This window comes from Geotrypetes seraphini, chromosome 6 (assembly GCF_902459505.1).
Source record: "Geotrypetes seraphini chromosome 6, aGeoSer1.1, whole genome shotgun sequence".
Classification (NCBI taxonomy): Eukaryota; Metazoa; Chordata; class Amphibia; order Gymnophiona; family Dermophiidae; genus Geotrypetes; species Geotrypetes seraphini.
In genome coordinates, this window is record NC_047089.1 from 243,210,148 (window position 1) to 243,223,196 (window position 13,049).

Consider the following 13,049-nt stretch of genomic DNA (forward strand, 5'->3'; position numbering starts at 1 on the left):
AACCACTTTTTGCTGAATACTCGCGAGCCTTGTTCTGAGGTCTGGCTAGCGCTAGACCTTTTTGCGTGACTAAAGACTCTTACCAAACTGTGTTTGGGGCATTGTAGTCACAAGACAAAGATCGTGTCTTGGGGCCTGTCAGCCCTACAGGCCCATCTCAGAATAGACTTGTTTTCTTGCATGCCCAGCCCTGTGAAGTGAACAGGACTTGGGGTTTTGAGTCAATAAAGAGTTTTGTTTTACTTTCTACGAATGCATCTGGCTGTGTTTGCACAGGCCCACAACCAACCCTTGCTCGTGTTATTACAAGGACATACTTTCAGAAACTGACAATGGCACCATCGCTCCCCAGCTGTTACCATAAGATCCAGAAGTGTCCAAGCACTGATCCAGCAAAAAAAATGTTGGTAAAAAAAGGAGGGACATCACCCTAACAGAAATACTTTCATTTACACTTTCCCATGTGTCTCTGGAATAGTATTAGGATAAAGAAAAGAAACTCCAAGCAACAGATCCAAGAAGCAAGGATACTGATATTCGGAACAATATAAAGCAATGCACTAGCTGGAAAGGTGGTTTCTGAATACAAAATCACTGCATCGATACATTTTTGATGGTAAAGATTATCTAACAAATTTCAAGAACGTTACCCGTACTAGTTAACAGAATATGTGAAAAAATTTGTCACACAGGCAGAAAGCAAAAACAACCTTTGCTCTTTAGTTTTAAAAGTGGATGCAAGATTAAAGATATCCATAAAGTTAAAAAAAAACAAGGGTTTGAGAGCAGGTATGAGAAACAGCCACTCTATTGTACATAGAAGTCATGGGGGGAGGGTTGTTTAATTTTTTTTTTGTAAAACAAACCAGAGTTTATATTCTTGTCCTGCAAAGACTGTAGTCCTGCTTGAAATATCTTCAGCTCTGCACATTAAAAATTAGACAACTGCTTGAAGTTAACTGCTTTACCATTCTTTTCAGTCCATCAAGCTGATAGTATCCACTCCGCCTGGCTTTACAGAAGACGGGCTGTTTGGAGGGCTTTTTTCACACCGCTTGCATGATGAAACAGATTTTCTCTGGGCTGCACCTGCCTTCTTGAGGTCATGCCTGAGGCTGCGGATCGTACCATTTATGGCTGCCACACATGCCTTCCAATCATATCCCGATTCATTCAGATCAAATGATGGATAGTTGTCTTGAAGAAAGTCTAATGATTGAAAACAGGAAGCAGAAGCTTATATCAATTCTACATATTCATCTTGCAAATTTCATAGACAGTATTTCTGGTTAACTGTCCATTTCTAAACAGAGGCCAAGAATTTCCTAGTCCAATACAAAAAAAATATTCATTTATAAACCTAGGGCCCAAATGATTTCTACAAGGTTTCTAATTAGTGTACTAGTTTACACAGAACAGATGGTAACGGTACAAACAGGTTGTGTAATTTGTGCAGCCTAAGTTCCACCTCTTTCAAAGGAAACTGAAGCCCGATTACCTGTTTTCCCATAGACAGAAGGGGACTACAGATACACTAAATGGGTTCTATCATTCAGGCAGCCCTCAGTGGCAAAGTTCTCACATACCCCTGGAAAGATTTGCAGAGGCCCTCCTGAGCAAGTGTGCAGCTTCCTGTGCCGAGTCCTGTCCCCTCTCCTCAGTGTATAGTATAGCTGCCGTTAAAGTGTGCGGACAGAGAGTGGAAAAGTGCGCCTGCGTTCCCTTCAGTCTATGGCGAGCCCACATGACAGGTAAGCAACTTGGTTTTCTCCGTCAACAGTTAAGGAGAATGCAGGAACACTAATGGGCAAGTCCATAGCTTAGGGTTGCCCGGTGTCAGTATGGTAAAAGAATACTGGGAGTGTGTGGTGTAGTGCAGTGGTTAGAGCTACAGCTCCAGCACCCTGGGGTTGCGGGTTCAAATCCAGCCCTGCTCCATGTGACCCTGGGCAAGTCACTTAATCCCCCAGTGCCCCAGGTGCATTAGATAAGAGTGTGAGCTCACCGGGACAGATAGGGAAAAATGCTTGAATACCTGAATAATTTGTAATCTGCACACAATTGTAGGATATGCAGAATATAAATAATTAAATAAATAAATGTAATATCAGCCAAAAGGAACCTGAATAAACAGAACACCGATTTTAAATGACTTCATTTATTTAAAGGCAACATTATCCTACCCACGTGAAAAAGTAACTGCCCCTAAACTTAACTGCTTGCACCATCTTTAGCAGTAATAATTGCAACCAAATGCTTCTTATAATTTGATCTCAGTCCTTCACATCGCTGTTGAGGAATCTTAGCCCAATCTTCTTTGCAGAACTGTGTTAATTCAGCTAGGGTCATAGTTTTTTTGTACGACTGCTCATGACCGGTTCTGCCTAGTCAAGTCCTGACTTTGACTAGGCCAATCCAAAACTTTACTTTTGTTTCTCCTCAGCCATTCAGTGTAGATTTGCTTTTGTGTTCTGGATCAGTTTTGCTATATAAACCAATTATGGTTTAACTTCAGCTCAGACAGATGATCAAACCTTTTCCTTAAGAATTTTCTGGAATTCATGGTTCCTTTGAAAATGGAAAAGTAGGTTCAAAGATGCTTCCATTGGGAACTTTATTCATGATCAATAATGCAGGGACAGACTCAACACGACTAGTGTTTCGGTACCTTCCTTAGGAATCCCAATCTATACAAATCTTTCGGAGCTGTAAATGGACCATCAAACAACATTAAGGTCCAGAAACTACATCAGAAAAATGCCTCCAATATTGCAGTTCCTTTGCATTTTTCTGATGCAGTTTCTGGTCTTATTTTCCTCAGTGCCTGCGCCAATCAGCGCTCAGGCACCAACAGGAAAGAAAGGCTACGACAGCTCAGACCCTGCCGGAAAATTTTGCTCGTAAAAAATGAGCAAAATGTACTTTAGAGCATTACATGGAATGCTCATTATAATACTACTGAGTTTCTTGTAATGCATTTGCATAGGGTTCTCGGTGGCTGCTACAACAATCGGTAACAGCCATAGAGAACCTTTCTGAGCATGAGGAGAATTTCCTTGCAAGTACGCAAGACTGGTTAAAACCAGTCTTACTTGCAAGGAAACCTTTTGTGCATCAGGGCCTGGGTGAACAGAGAACAAAGGCTTGAAGCTCACTGACTGAGCCTGTTGAGGCCATGGCAATACAAATCTGAGGTGATGCAGAATAATGGCTCCAAAGGGCTTCTTTAAGAATGCTGCAAGTACTACATTTACATTCCACTGAGAAGGGAGGGCTGGGGTTGGGAATAAGGGAAGGACATGCTTCACAGGCTGCAGTGGAGGAGGGTTGGGAAAGCAAGAAGGACAGATGCTGCATGGGCTGGGAGAGGGTTGGGAAGGACAGAGGCTACACGAGCTGGGGGTTAGGAAAGGAGGAAAAGAAATGCTGCCGGTGGGTGAGGGAAGAGAAAAATAAAATTCTTGGACATAGGTGTGTGGAGTGGGAGGAAAAGAGATGCTACACATGAGGAAGAGGGCAAATTGTTGGACATGATAGTGGTGAAGAGGGAGGAGAGATGACCCAAAGAAGGGAGCAATGTCAGATTCCAGAAAAGGATGATGGAAGGAGGGAGGGAGAGAGAGAGATATCAGATCACTGGAGGGAAAGAGAGAGAGAGGGAGAGATTCCAGACCATGGAATGGAAGGGAAGGAGGGGAAAGAGATGCCAGACCACAGAAAGGAGACATGTTAGACCACAGAAAGGAGAGAAGGAAAGATGTTGGACCTTGGGAAAAGGGAAGGAAGGAGAGAGAGATGCCAGTCCATGGGAGAGAAGAGATTCCAGGCTATGGGATGGAGAGGAGAAAGATGCCAGACCATATGAAGGGGGGACGGGGGAAAACAGTTGCCTGACCAAGGGACAGGGATGAGATGGTTAACAGGGATGGAGGGGAAGGGGAGACAGAGGGAGAAGATGGTGCACAGCAATGGGTGCTGCAGGGAAGAGATAAGCAGAAATGCTTCTTATGGATAGATGGGAATAGGGGAGAAGAAAGAGGGAGAAGCTGGCCACATTTTGCCCTAAAAAGCTGTGTCAGGGGTAGAGCTAAAGGGGAATAAAAGCACACACTTTCCTAATAGCGAAAATCTATTTTCCGATAATCTCTCAGCACTCTGAACAGAATAGTAGCACTTGTTCACTGCTGGTCTGCTATGTGGTGTTTGCTGCTGATAAGCAGGTAGTCTCCATATAAAATTTAGGGAAGAATCTCACTCCTCACCCCGAGGGGCCTGGTGGAAACAAAGATGTTTCTAGCTGTAGAAAAGGCACAGTGTGGCTGGCAGGAGTGTTTGCGATGAGCATGGATTATTCTGTGTCCCACCACAGTGTGCTTTTAGGAGGAAGACTATCTTTAAGAGAAAACGTGGCTCTTTCTTGTGAAGGATGACTTAAGTGTTCTACTGTCTGCTGTTGAGTGGGATCAGACACCAGCGGGCATGGCTTCATGGAACTAGCCTATTTGTGGCAAACGGGACGCATGGTCTCCACAGCAGCCGGTATCAGGGAGAGAGAAGCAGTGTACAGAATCAGGTGCCAGCTACGGAGCCCACTGGGAAGGTGGAGGATGGGCTTTTGTTTTCTATCATGTTGGTAATGACTATTTTGCTCTGCCTGTCTCCTTTATTTTTTTGTGAGGAATTAATGAAGTGAAGAGTAAGAGAACATGTTGCTGAGGAGGGCACCGTGCATGCTCTGTGGACCTCTTGAAAGCTTGCCTGAGCCAGGTGAGAGTACGGCCACCAGTCCCATATCAGTGTAAAGATATTTGCATACCTTCTCTTTTTAAAAACTACCCTATGAAAAGAACTCACACATTTGCCATTTTATATTTCATACACATATATTTCACAAAAAATATGGAAGTGCAAATCCCACCCACCCACCCACCAAGTTAAACAGATCTATACGCATACAGAGTATGTATAGACCAGAGGCTTCCAATTTTCAGATGTAATTGGGAAACCCCGAAAATATCCCTCTTCCCAATGGAAAACAGGTGTGTCCAGTTACAACAACAAAAAAACCAGCGTCATTTTCCAGCAATGGGTGCTTAAGCCCGTTTTTGCTCCCACTATTCTCTGCTGCTTCACTAGTTCTAAAGAGGGTTTACAATATGAGAACAGAAAACATTCTTTTGCATTAAGTGGGAAGAGCTCCCTGCTTCTGGGTCTTCCTTGTAATCCTAATTTAGAGAAGGCTGATGCAATGGGTTTTGGGGGAGGGTTTATAAGGTTTTTGATTAGCTCATTTGACAAATATTTTGAGAAGTACAGTTTTCAGTTCTTTCCTGAATGATAGAGGCGTTTAAATACCTACATAATGTAAATGTGCATGAGTCGAGTCTCTTTCATTTGAAAGGAAACTCTGCAATGAGAAGGCATAGGATGAAGTTAAGAGGTGACAGGCTCCGGAGTAATCTGAGGAAAACCTTTTTTACAAAAAGGGTGGTAGATGCATGGAACAGTCTCCCAGAAGAGGTGGTGGAGACAGAGACTGTGTCTGAATTCAAAAGGGCCTGGGATAGGCACGTGGGATCTCTCAGAGAGAGAAAGAGATAATGGTTACTGCGGATGGGCAGACTGGATGGGCCCTTTGGCCTTTATCTGCCATCATGTTACAATGTTTCTATAACCATAAAGTTCTATGACATCACAATGCAGGTGTAAAGAGCCCTAGCCTATAGGAAGAGGAGATGCAAATGTTAAGAGCCTTAGCCAATAGGGAGAGGAGGAGATAGTCGATGCTGTGGATGGGCCATTTGGCCTTTATCTGACATCATGTTTTTATGTTTCTATTTAAGATTGGAAAGTTTTGTACTATAAAAGAGGTTTGTTTTTTTTAAAGCCTATGAAGTTATCCTTTCAGTGTGGAGATTTAACTGCTGTGTCTGTTACACAACATCTTCTCAATATTCCATCTCTAAAACATGCGATGAAATATTTTTCTCAGTGACTGCACCCTCCCTCTGGAACTCCGTACCAAACTACCTAAGAGAAGAATCAAAGCTAAATCATTTCAAATCCAAATTAAAAACCTTTTTTTTGTTTAAAGACGCTTTTGAATAGCAACTGTCCTCATCAGGACACTTTGACATTCCTCACCTGAGATTATTCCCAAACCTTTTCTTTGTCCCTTCCATGTTCTTTTTCTCTTTCCTTTCGTTCAAGTTTGTCTGTCCATATGTCTATCTCACTAACTTCCCCCAGTTATATTTATTAATCTAGTTGTTTTACTTTACTCCCTAAAGGCCATTTATAATTACCTTTTATTGATGTTGTGAATCTTTTTGTTATGTTTTCTTTTTGAATATATATTTCATTCATATTTAGTTGTTTTGTTTATTGGGGTACAATCTTTTCATCTTTTAGTGAAACTTGAAGGTTTGGTTGTAACCCGATTTCACAGTCAGGGGCAGAGCATAGCCAGACACCCAATTATGGGTCACCATAGACCTAAGTCGGGTGGGCAGATCTCTCCCTCTCCCACCCAGGCAATCCAACTCATGCCTCCGGCATTCCGGAGTCTCAGGTTGCCCCTCTCCTGCCCGGACGATCCTGTACCCCAATTGTTAATTGGGGTACAATCTTTTCATTTTTTACTGCGGATGGGCAGACTAGATTGGCCATTTGGCCTTTATCTGCCATCATGTTTCTATGTTACTAAAGTTCTATGACATCACAATGCAGGTGTAAAGAGCCTTAGCCAATAGGGAGAGGAGATGCAAATGTTAAGAGCCTTAGCCAATAGGGAGAGGAGGAGATAGTGGATGCTCTGGATGGGCCTTTTGGACTTTATCTGCCATCATGTTTCTATGTTTCTACTCATCTGAGGCTTTCTACAGTGCCTGGTGGCAAGGGATGCATAAACACACTGGTCCCAGAATAAAGGGGGGATTATACAAGAAACTTGCAAATCACATTGAGGGATACGGGTGAACAAGGTGTCCATTAGGGATCACCTAGCTTGGCCTCGGCGTGTGCGGGTTTGCAGGACAAGATGGACCTAGGGTCTGATCCGGTGAAGGCATTTCTTATGTTCGTGTAGAGGCCGGATTCGTATGTCGTTATCAGACAGCTTTATGCATAAATACATTCATATATCAGCCAGAGAGTGATTTTGTCTTTATGGTACATATTTATGCACACAGCTGAAAGCAAAAACACCTTGAAAGTAGTTTGAGCTGTGTATACAAACATTTACTATAAAGACAAAATCATTCTAGGGCCAATGTACAATTTTTCATTTCTAGCAGATAGCAAGCTAATTAGAAATGGGAGCTCTGGCCATGTATTCTGCAGGTTAACCTCAATTTAAAAGAGATTTTTTTCTATTTTATTTTATTACCCTTCTGACCTTTTGACATCACGCCTTGCCAGACAAATATTCATTGCAACAGAAGACGGGGCAGAGCATACCTCTCATTGCATTAATCTTGTTGGAATCCAGTGGCGACATACCACGTTCCACGTTGCCGTAAACATTGCTTTTCACCAGCACATCTTCAGTAAAGAGATGCCTGACAAGGTAGCGAGCAGACAGTTCTGGACGAGACTTTCCCTTTGCCACATAGATAACAGAAAAGGGCATTTGAACCTTTCTCCAGGGCTTCCCAAGATTCTCTAAGGGGAAATGAGCAGAAGAATACATCTTGGTTTGAAAGAGAAAATCAAATTTAGTTTTAATAACTTTGGAACCACCCACATCCTGAACAGAATTAAGATCTACAGGAAACGTTTCAGTGCAACTCTGAGGGCTGCAATTAAGAATCCATTTGAAAGGGAAATACAGAATATAAAACTACCACAATAATGGCCCATCTTGTCTATACTACAGACTCTACTCCAGAAACTTTACGACAGCCTTCTAGCAACTCAGGCAGCGAAAATTGACCCCACCATCACCAAACTGATGATCAAAACAACAGACATCAAAGTGTTTCGGAAAGAAATCAAAACATTTCTTTTAAAAAAACACGTCCTTACTTAATATTCCCCTCCCCAATCGCACATGCACTCTCCCCAGCAAATAACACACTAGTCATCCCCTTGAACCTCATTTACCAAAAATATCCAAACTCCTAAATAAGCATCTCCCTTAGGTATCCACTTAACTGATTCCTTCAAAGTTAGGTATCTTTCTTCAATTGCCTATATTGTTTTCCCCACTGAACCTTATAACTACTTGAACCCTGTCAAGTTATTCTATCGATAAATCCAGATATCTTATACTTGTATTTCTATACCACAACATGTAATTTACTTAAATCGTTGTAATGTAATTCTCTCGGTAATGTCCTGATCTCTTTTAACTGTAATCCGCTTAGAACCGCAAGGCACAGGCGGAATAGAAATCACAAATGTAATATACCAGTGTATCACAAATTGTATACCACAACACACTGGCGAGGAGGAGAGTCGTTCACGCTGGCTGACTGCCTACAGGACATGCCTCCATGCACGTCGACGTGATGATGTCACACTGTGTCGACGTCCGCTCACTTCCGGGTGCCTTCCGGCCGGGGCACCGAATTTAGGGTGCTGCCGGCCGGAAAGTTTGCGCGACACTGACATATACCAATGGTAAGGACCCTCCGTTTTGCTCCAGGCTTTCTTGAATTCTGTTATTAGATTTTAACCACAGCCCCTCCACGGTTCATAGACAACTCGGCGAAAGACAAAGGCGCGCGCCGACAACTGAGTGCAAGATGGAGGCGCACGCCGAAGAAAATTACAGTTTTTAGGGGCTCCGAAGGGGGGTTTTGTTGGGGAGCCCCCCCAGTTTACTTAATAGAGATCGCGCCGGCGTTCTGGGGGGTTGTAACCCTCCACATTTTACTGTAAACTTAACTAAAAACAGGGAAAAAGTGAAGTTTTCAGTAAAATGTGGGGGGTTACAACCCCCCACAACGCGGCGCGATCTCTATTAAGTAAAGTGGGGGGGTTCCCCCCCCACACACCCCCGTCAGAGCCGTAAAAACAGTAATTTTCTGCGGCGCACACCTCCGCGCTGCGCTCAATTGTCTGCGCGCGCCTTTGTCCCGGCACGCTTTTGACCTGACATCCCCATCCACTGGTGCTGTTCTATGTAACCACTACCCTTTCTGTGAAAAGATGTCTCCTATGTTCCTCCCAATGTCCCTTTACAACAATCTTATACATAGGCTTCCATGCCAATTTAAAAATATACCATATTTCCCCATATATAGGACGCAGCTTATACATGGGTTTTACAAACCTGTGGCTTGCTTAAATGGGGTGGCTTATCTAAAGACATGAAAACTCATTCAAAGAAAATATACCAAAAACAAAAATAATCCTGAAATCAAGCAAAAAAGCACAGTTACTTACCGTAACAGGTGTTATCCAGGGACAGCAGGCATATATTCTCACATGTTGGTGACGTCATCTACGGAGCCCCAGCGCGGACAGCTTTTCAAGCAAACTTGCTAGAAGTTTCAAGTTTGCACACTGCACCACGCATGTGCATGCCTTCTCGCCCACTAGAGGGCGCATCCCACCTCGTGGTCCTCAGTTCCATAACTAGCAAAGAAGCCATCCCCGGGGAGGTGGGCGGGTTGTGAGAATATATGCCTGCTGTCCCTGGATAACACCTGTTACGGTAAGTAACTGTGCTTTATCCCAGGACAAGCAGGCATGATATTCTCACATGTGGGTGACCTGCAAGCCAACCAAAAAAAAAGGGCAGGTGGGAGGATGGCAATTTAGGAAAACAGATTTCGCAAAACTGACTGGCCAAACCGGCCGTCACTCCTGGATAAAGTGTCCAGACAGTAATGAGAGGTGAACGTATGAACCGAAGACCAAGTGGCAGCTTTACATATGTCCTCCATAGGAGTGGATCGGAGGAAAGCTATCGAAGCTGCCATCGCTCGGACCTTATGCCCCGTGACTCGACCCGGGGGCGGAAGTCCAGCCTGAGCATAGCAAAAGGAAATGCAAGCAGCCAACCAGTTAGACAGAGTGCGCTTGGAAACTGGATGCCCTAATCGATTGGGATCGAAGGACAAAAACAATTGAGGAACCTTCCGATGAGACCTGGTGCGTTGAAGGTAATATGCCAACGCCCTCTTACAGTCAAGCGTGTGAAGCGCCGTCTCGCCAGGATGGGAGTGGGGCTTAGGAAAGAACACAGGAAGGACAATGGACTGATTGAGGTGGAAATCAGAAACAACTTTAGGTACAAACTTAGGATGGGTGCGGAGAACCACCTTGTCATGATGGAAGACAGTGAAAGGAGGGTCCGCAACCAAGGCTTGCAACTCCCCAATCCGCCTAGCGGAGGTGAGGGCAATCAGAAACACCACCTTCCAAGTCATAAATTTCAAGAGGGACTCGTTGAGTGGCTCAAAAGGGGGTTTCATCAGTTGAGCTAAAACCACATTCAAATTCCACACGACAGAAGGAGGCTTAAGAGGGGGACAAACCCTGAGTAACCCTTTCATGAAGCGTGTTACCAAAGGATGGAGCGACAGAGGGCGTCCATCCAGATGTTGGTGGAAAGCAGAAATAGCACTAAGATGAACACGCACCGAAGTGGTTTTCAGACCAGAGTGCGACAGATGGAATAAATAGTCCAAAACCGAGGATACCGGAACCGATACCGGATCCAGGAGAAAAGACGAACACCAGGTGGAAAACCTGGTCCATTTCTGCGAATAACAGAGCCTCGTCGAAATCTTGCGTGAGGCTTCCAATACCTCCCTCACCGATTGAGACAGATCCGGAGAAGTTAGGGAGCAAGAAACCAAGCTGTCAGGTGCAATGATTTCAGATTGGGATGTAACATGGATCCTTGACTCTGAGACAGCAGAGAAGGAAACACAGGCAGAAGAAGAGGCTCCCTGGCACTGAGCTGAAGCAGCAGGGAGAACCAGTGCTGACGCGGCCACCGAGGTGCAATGAGAATCATCGTGGCCGTGGACGATTTGAGATGTACTAACGTTCGCATGATCAGAGGAAAAGGAGGGAACGCATACAGGAACCTCCCCTCCCAATCGAGAAGAAAGGCATCGGCCTCCAGACGGTCCCGCGAGTACATCCGAGAGCAATACAGGGGCAGTTTGTGGGTCTCCGGAGAGGCAAACAGATCCACCTGTGGCATTCCCCAGCGATCGAAAACCTCGCGCAGAACTGCGGAGTGTAGAGTCCACTCGTGCGGTTGCAGAAGTCGACTGAGTTTGTCTGCCAGACAATTCAGTTCTCCTTGGATGTAGACCGCCCGAAGGAAGATGTTCCGGGAGACCGCCCACTCCCAAAGGCGAAGAGCCTCCGAGCAGAGGGGCCAAGACCCCGTTCCACCCTGCTTGTTCACATAGTACATTGCCACTTGATTGTCCGTGCGGACGAGGACAACCTGATTCTGCAATATGTGAACGAAAGCTCGAAGTGCTAGAAAGATGGCCCGAAGCTCTAGCACGTTGATGTGACACCGACGGTCCTCGGCAGACCACAGGCCCTGCGTGCGAAGACCGTCGAATGGGCTCCCCACGCGTACTCCGAGGAGTCTGTGGTCAGAACCTTGCGAAAAGGAGGAGTGAGAAACAGTAGACCCATGGACAGATTTGAAGAGTCTGTCCACCAACGCAGCGATTTCCGCAAAAGCGGAGTCACCGAAATGAGGCGAGACACCGGATCGCACTCCTGACGCCACTGGGAAGCGAGGGTCCACTGAGGAATCCTCAGATGCAGCCTTGCAAACGGAGTGACGTGAACCGTCGATGCCATATGACCGAGCAGCATCATCATGCGCTGGGCCGACACCACCGACCGTTGAGAGACCTGATGGCCCATCCGCACCAAGGCTTCCAACCGTTGGGGCGGGAGGTAGGAGCGCAGGCGCACCGTGTCCAGCACCGCACCTATAAATTGAAGAGACTGAGCCGGGCTCAACTGAGATTTTGGAAAGTTTATCTCGAACCCGAGGCTTTGCAGGAAGGCAATAGACTGTCGGGTCGCTGAGATAACCCCCTCCCTGGTCGGGGCTTTGATGAGCCAATCGTCCAGGTAAGAGAACACATGAAGCCCACGAGACCTCAGGGCTGCCGCAACCACCACCATGCACTTCGTGAAGACTCGTGGGGACGCGGCCAGGCCGAAGGGCAGGACCCTGTACTGGAGGTGCAGGTCCCCCACCTGGAATCGTAAAAATCTTCGGAAGGCGGGGTGCACCGGAACATGGGTATAAGCTTCCTTCAAGTCGAGGGAGCACATCCAGTCCCCTTCCTCCAAGAGGGGATATAAAACCGGGAGAGACAGCATTCGAAACTTCTCCCGGACCAGGAATTTGTTGAGCTTCCTGAGGTCCAGTATGGGGCGCAGGTCCCCGGTCTTTTTTGGGACCAAAAAGTAACGGGAGTAAAACCCCATACCCCGCTGGTCCTTGGGGACCGGTTCGACCGCCCGAAGCACCAATAGGGACCTGGCCTCGGCCAGAAGGGTCGGTAGCTGCGATTGGTTGCAAGAGGCTAGACGTGGGGGATGGTCCGGTGGCGAGGACACAAAGTTGAGCGAGTAGCCCTCGGAGACGATCCGGAGCACCCAAGCGTCTGAGGTTATCTCGGTCCATGCCTCCCGGAAGAACCGAAGACGCCCCCCGATAGGAAAGGAGGCCTGTGATTTCGCGGAGGGGAACCCGCCCCGTCCGCTCAGCCCGTCAAAAGGAAGGCGCAGGCTTAGAAGGACCCTGCGCCGGGGCTTGGGTTTGTCCCCCTCTGCCTCTCTGAGACGGACGCCTCGGAGGTGGTCTCGAAAAAGCCGGGGTCGACTTCTGAGGATATCGGCGCGGCGGAGGACGGAAAGGTTTCTGCGGCGGGGGCCTAGGTTTGGGGCGGACCAGGGATGCTAACGAGCGCTCCTGCTCAGACAACCGCTTGGTCGCCGCATCTAAGGACTCGTCAAATAACTCGGACCCCACACAAGGCAAGTCTGCAAGACGTTCCTGCAGGTTTGGGTCCATGTCGAGGGTGCGAAGCCAGGCCAGGCGGCGC

The 13,049-nt window shown here is 46.4% G+C and overlaps 1 protein-coding gene across 2 annotated transcripts in view; it reads right to left on the reverse strand.

The window, feature by feature from the left end:
- Positions 1 to 513: 513 nt before the first annotated feature.
- BEND2 (BEN domain containing 2) overlaps positions 514 to 13,049 on the reverse strand; it is a 62,575-nt gene continuing 50,039 nt past the window's right edge. For both annotated transcript variants that reach the window (XM_033950404.1, XM_033950403.1), the window contains 2 exons: positions 7,459 to 7,662; positions 514 to 1,209 (listed from right to left, as the gene is read on the reverse strand). In XM_033950404.1, the coding sequence (XP_033806295.1) occupies positions 977 to 1,209; positions 7,459 to 7,662 (437 nt within the window). In that variant the 3' untranslated portion in view covers positions 514 to 976. The remainder of the gene's footprint in view (positions 1,210 to 7,458; positions 7,663 to 13,049) is intronic.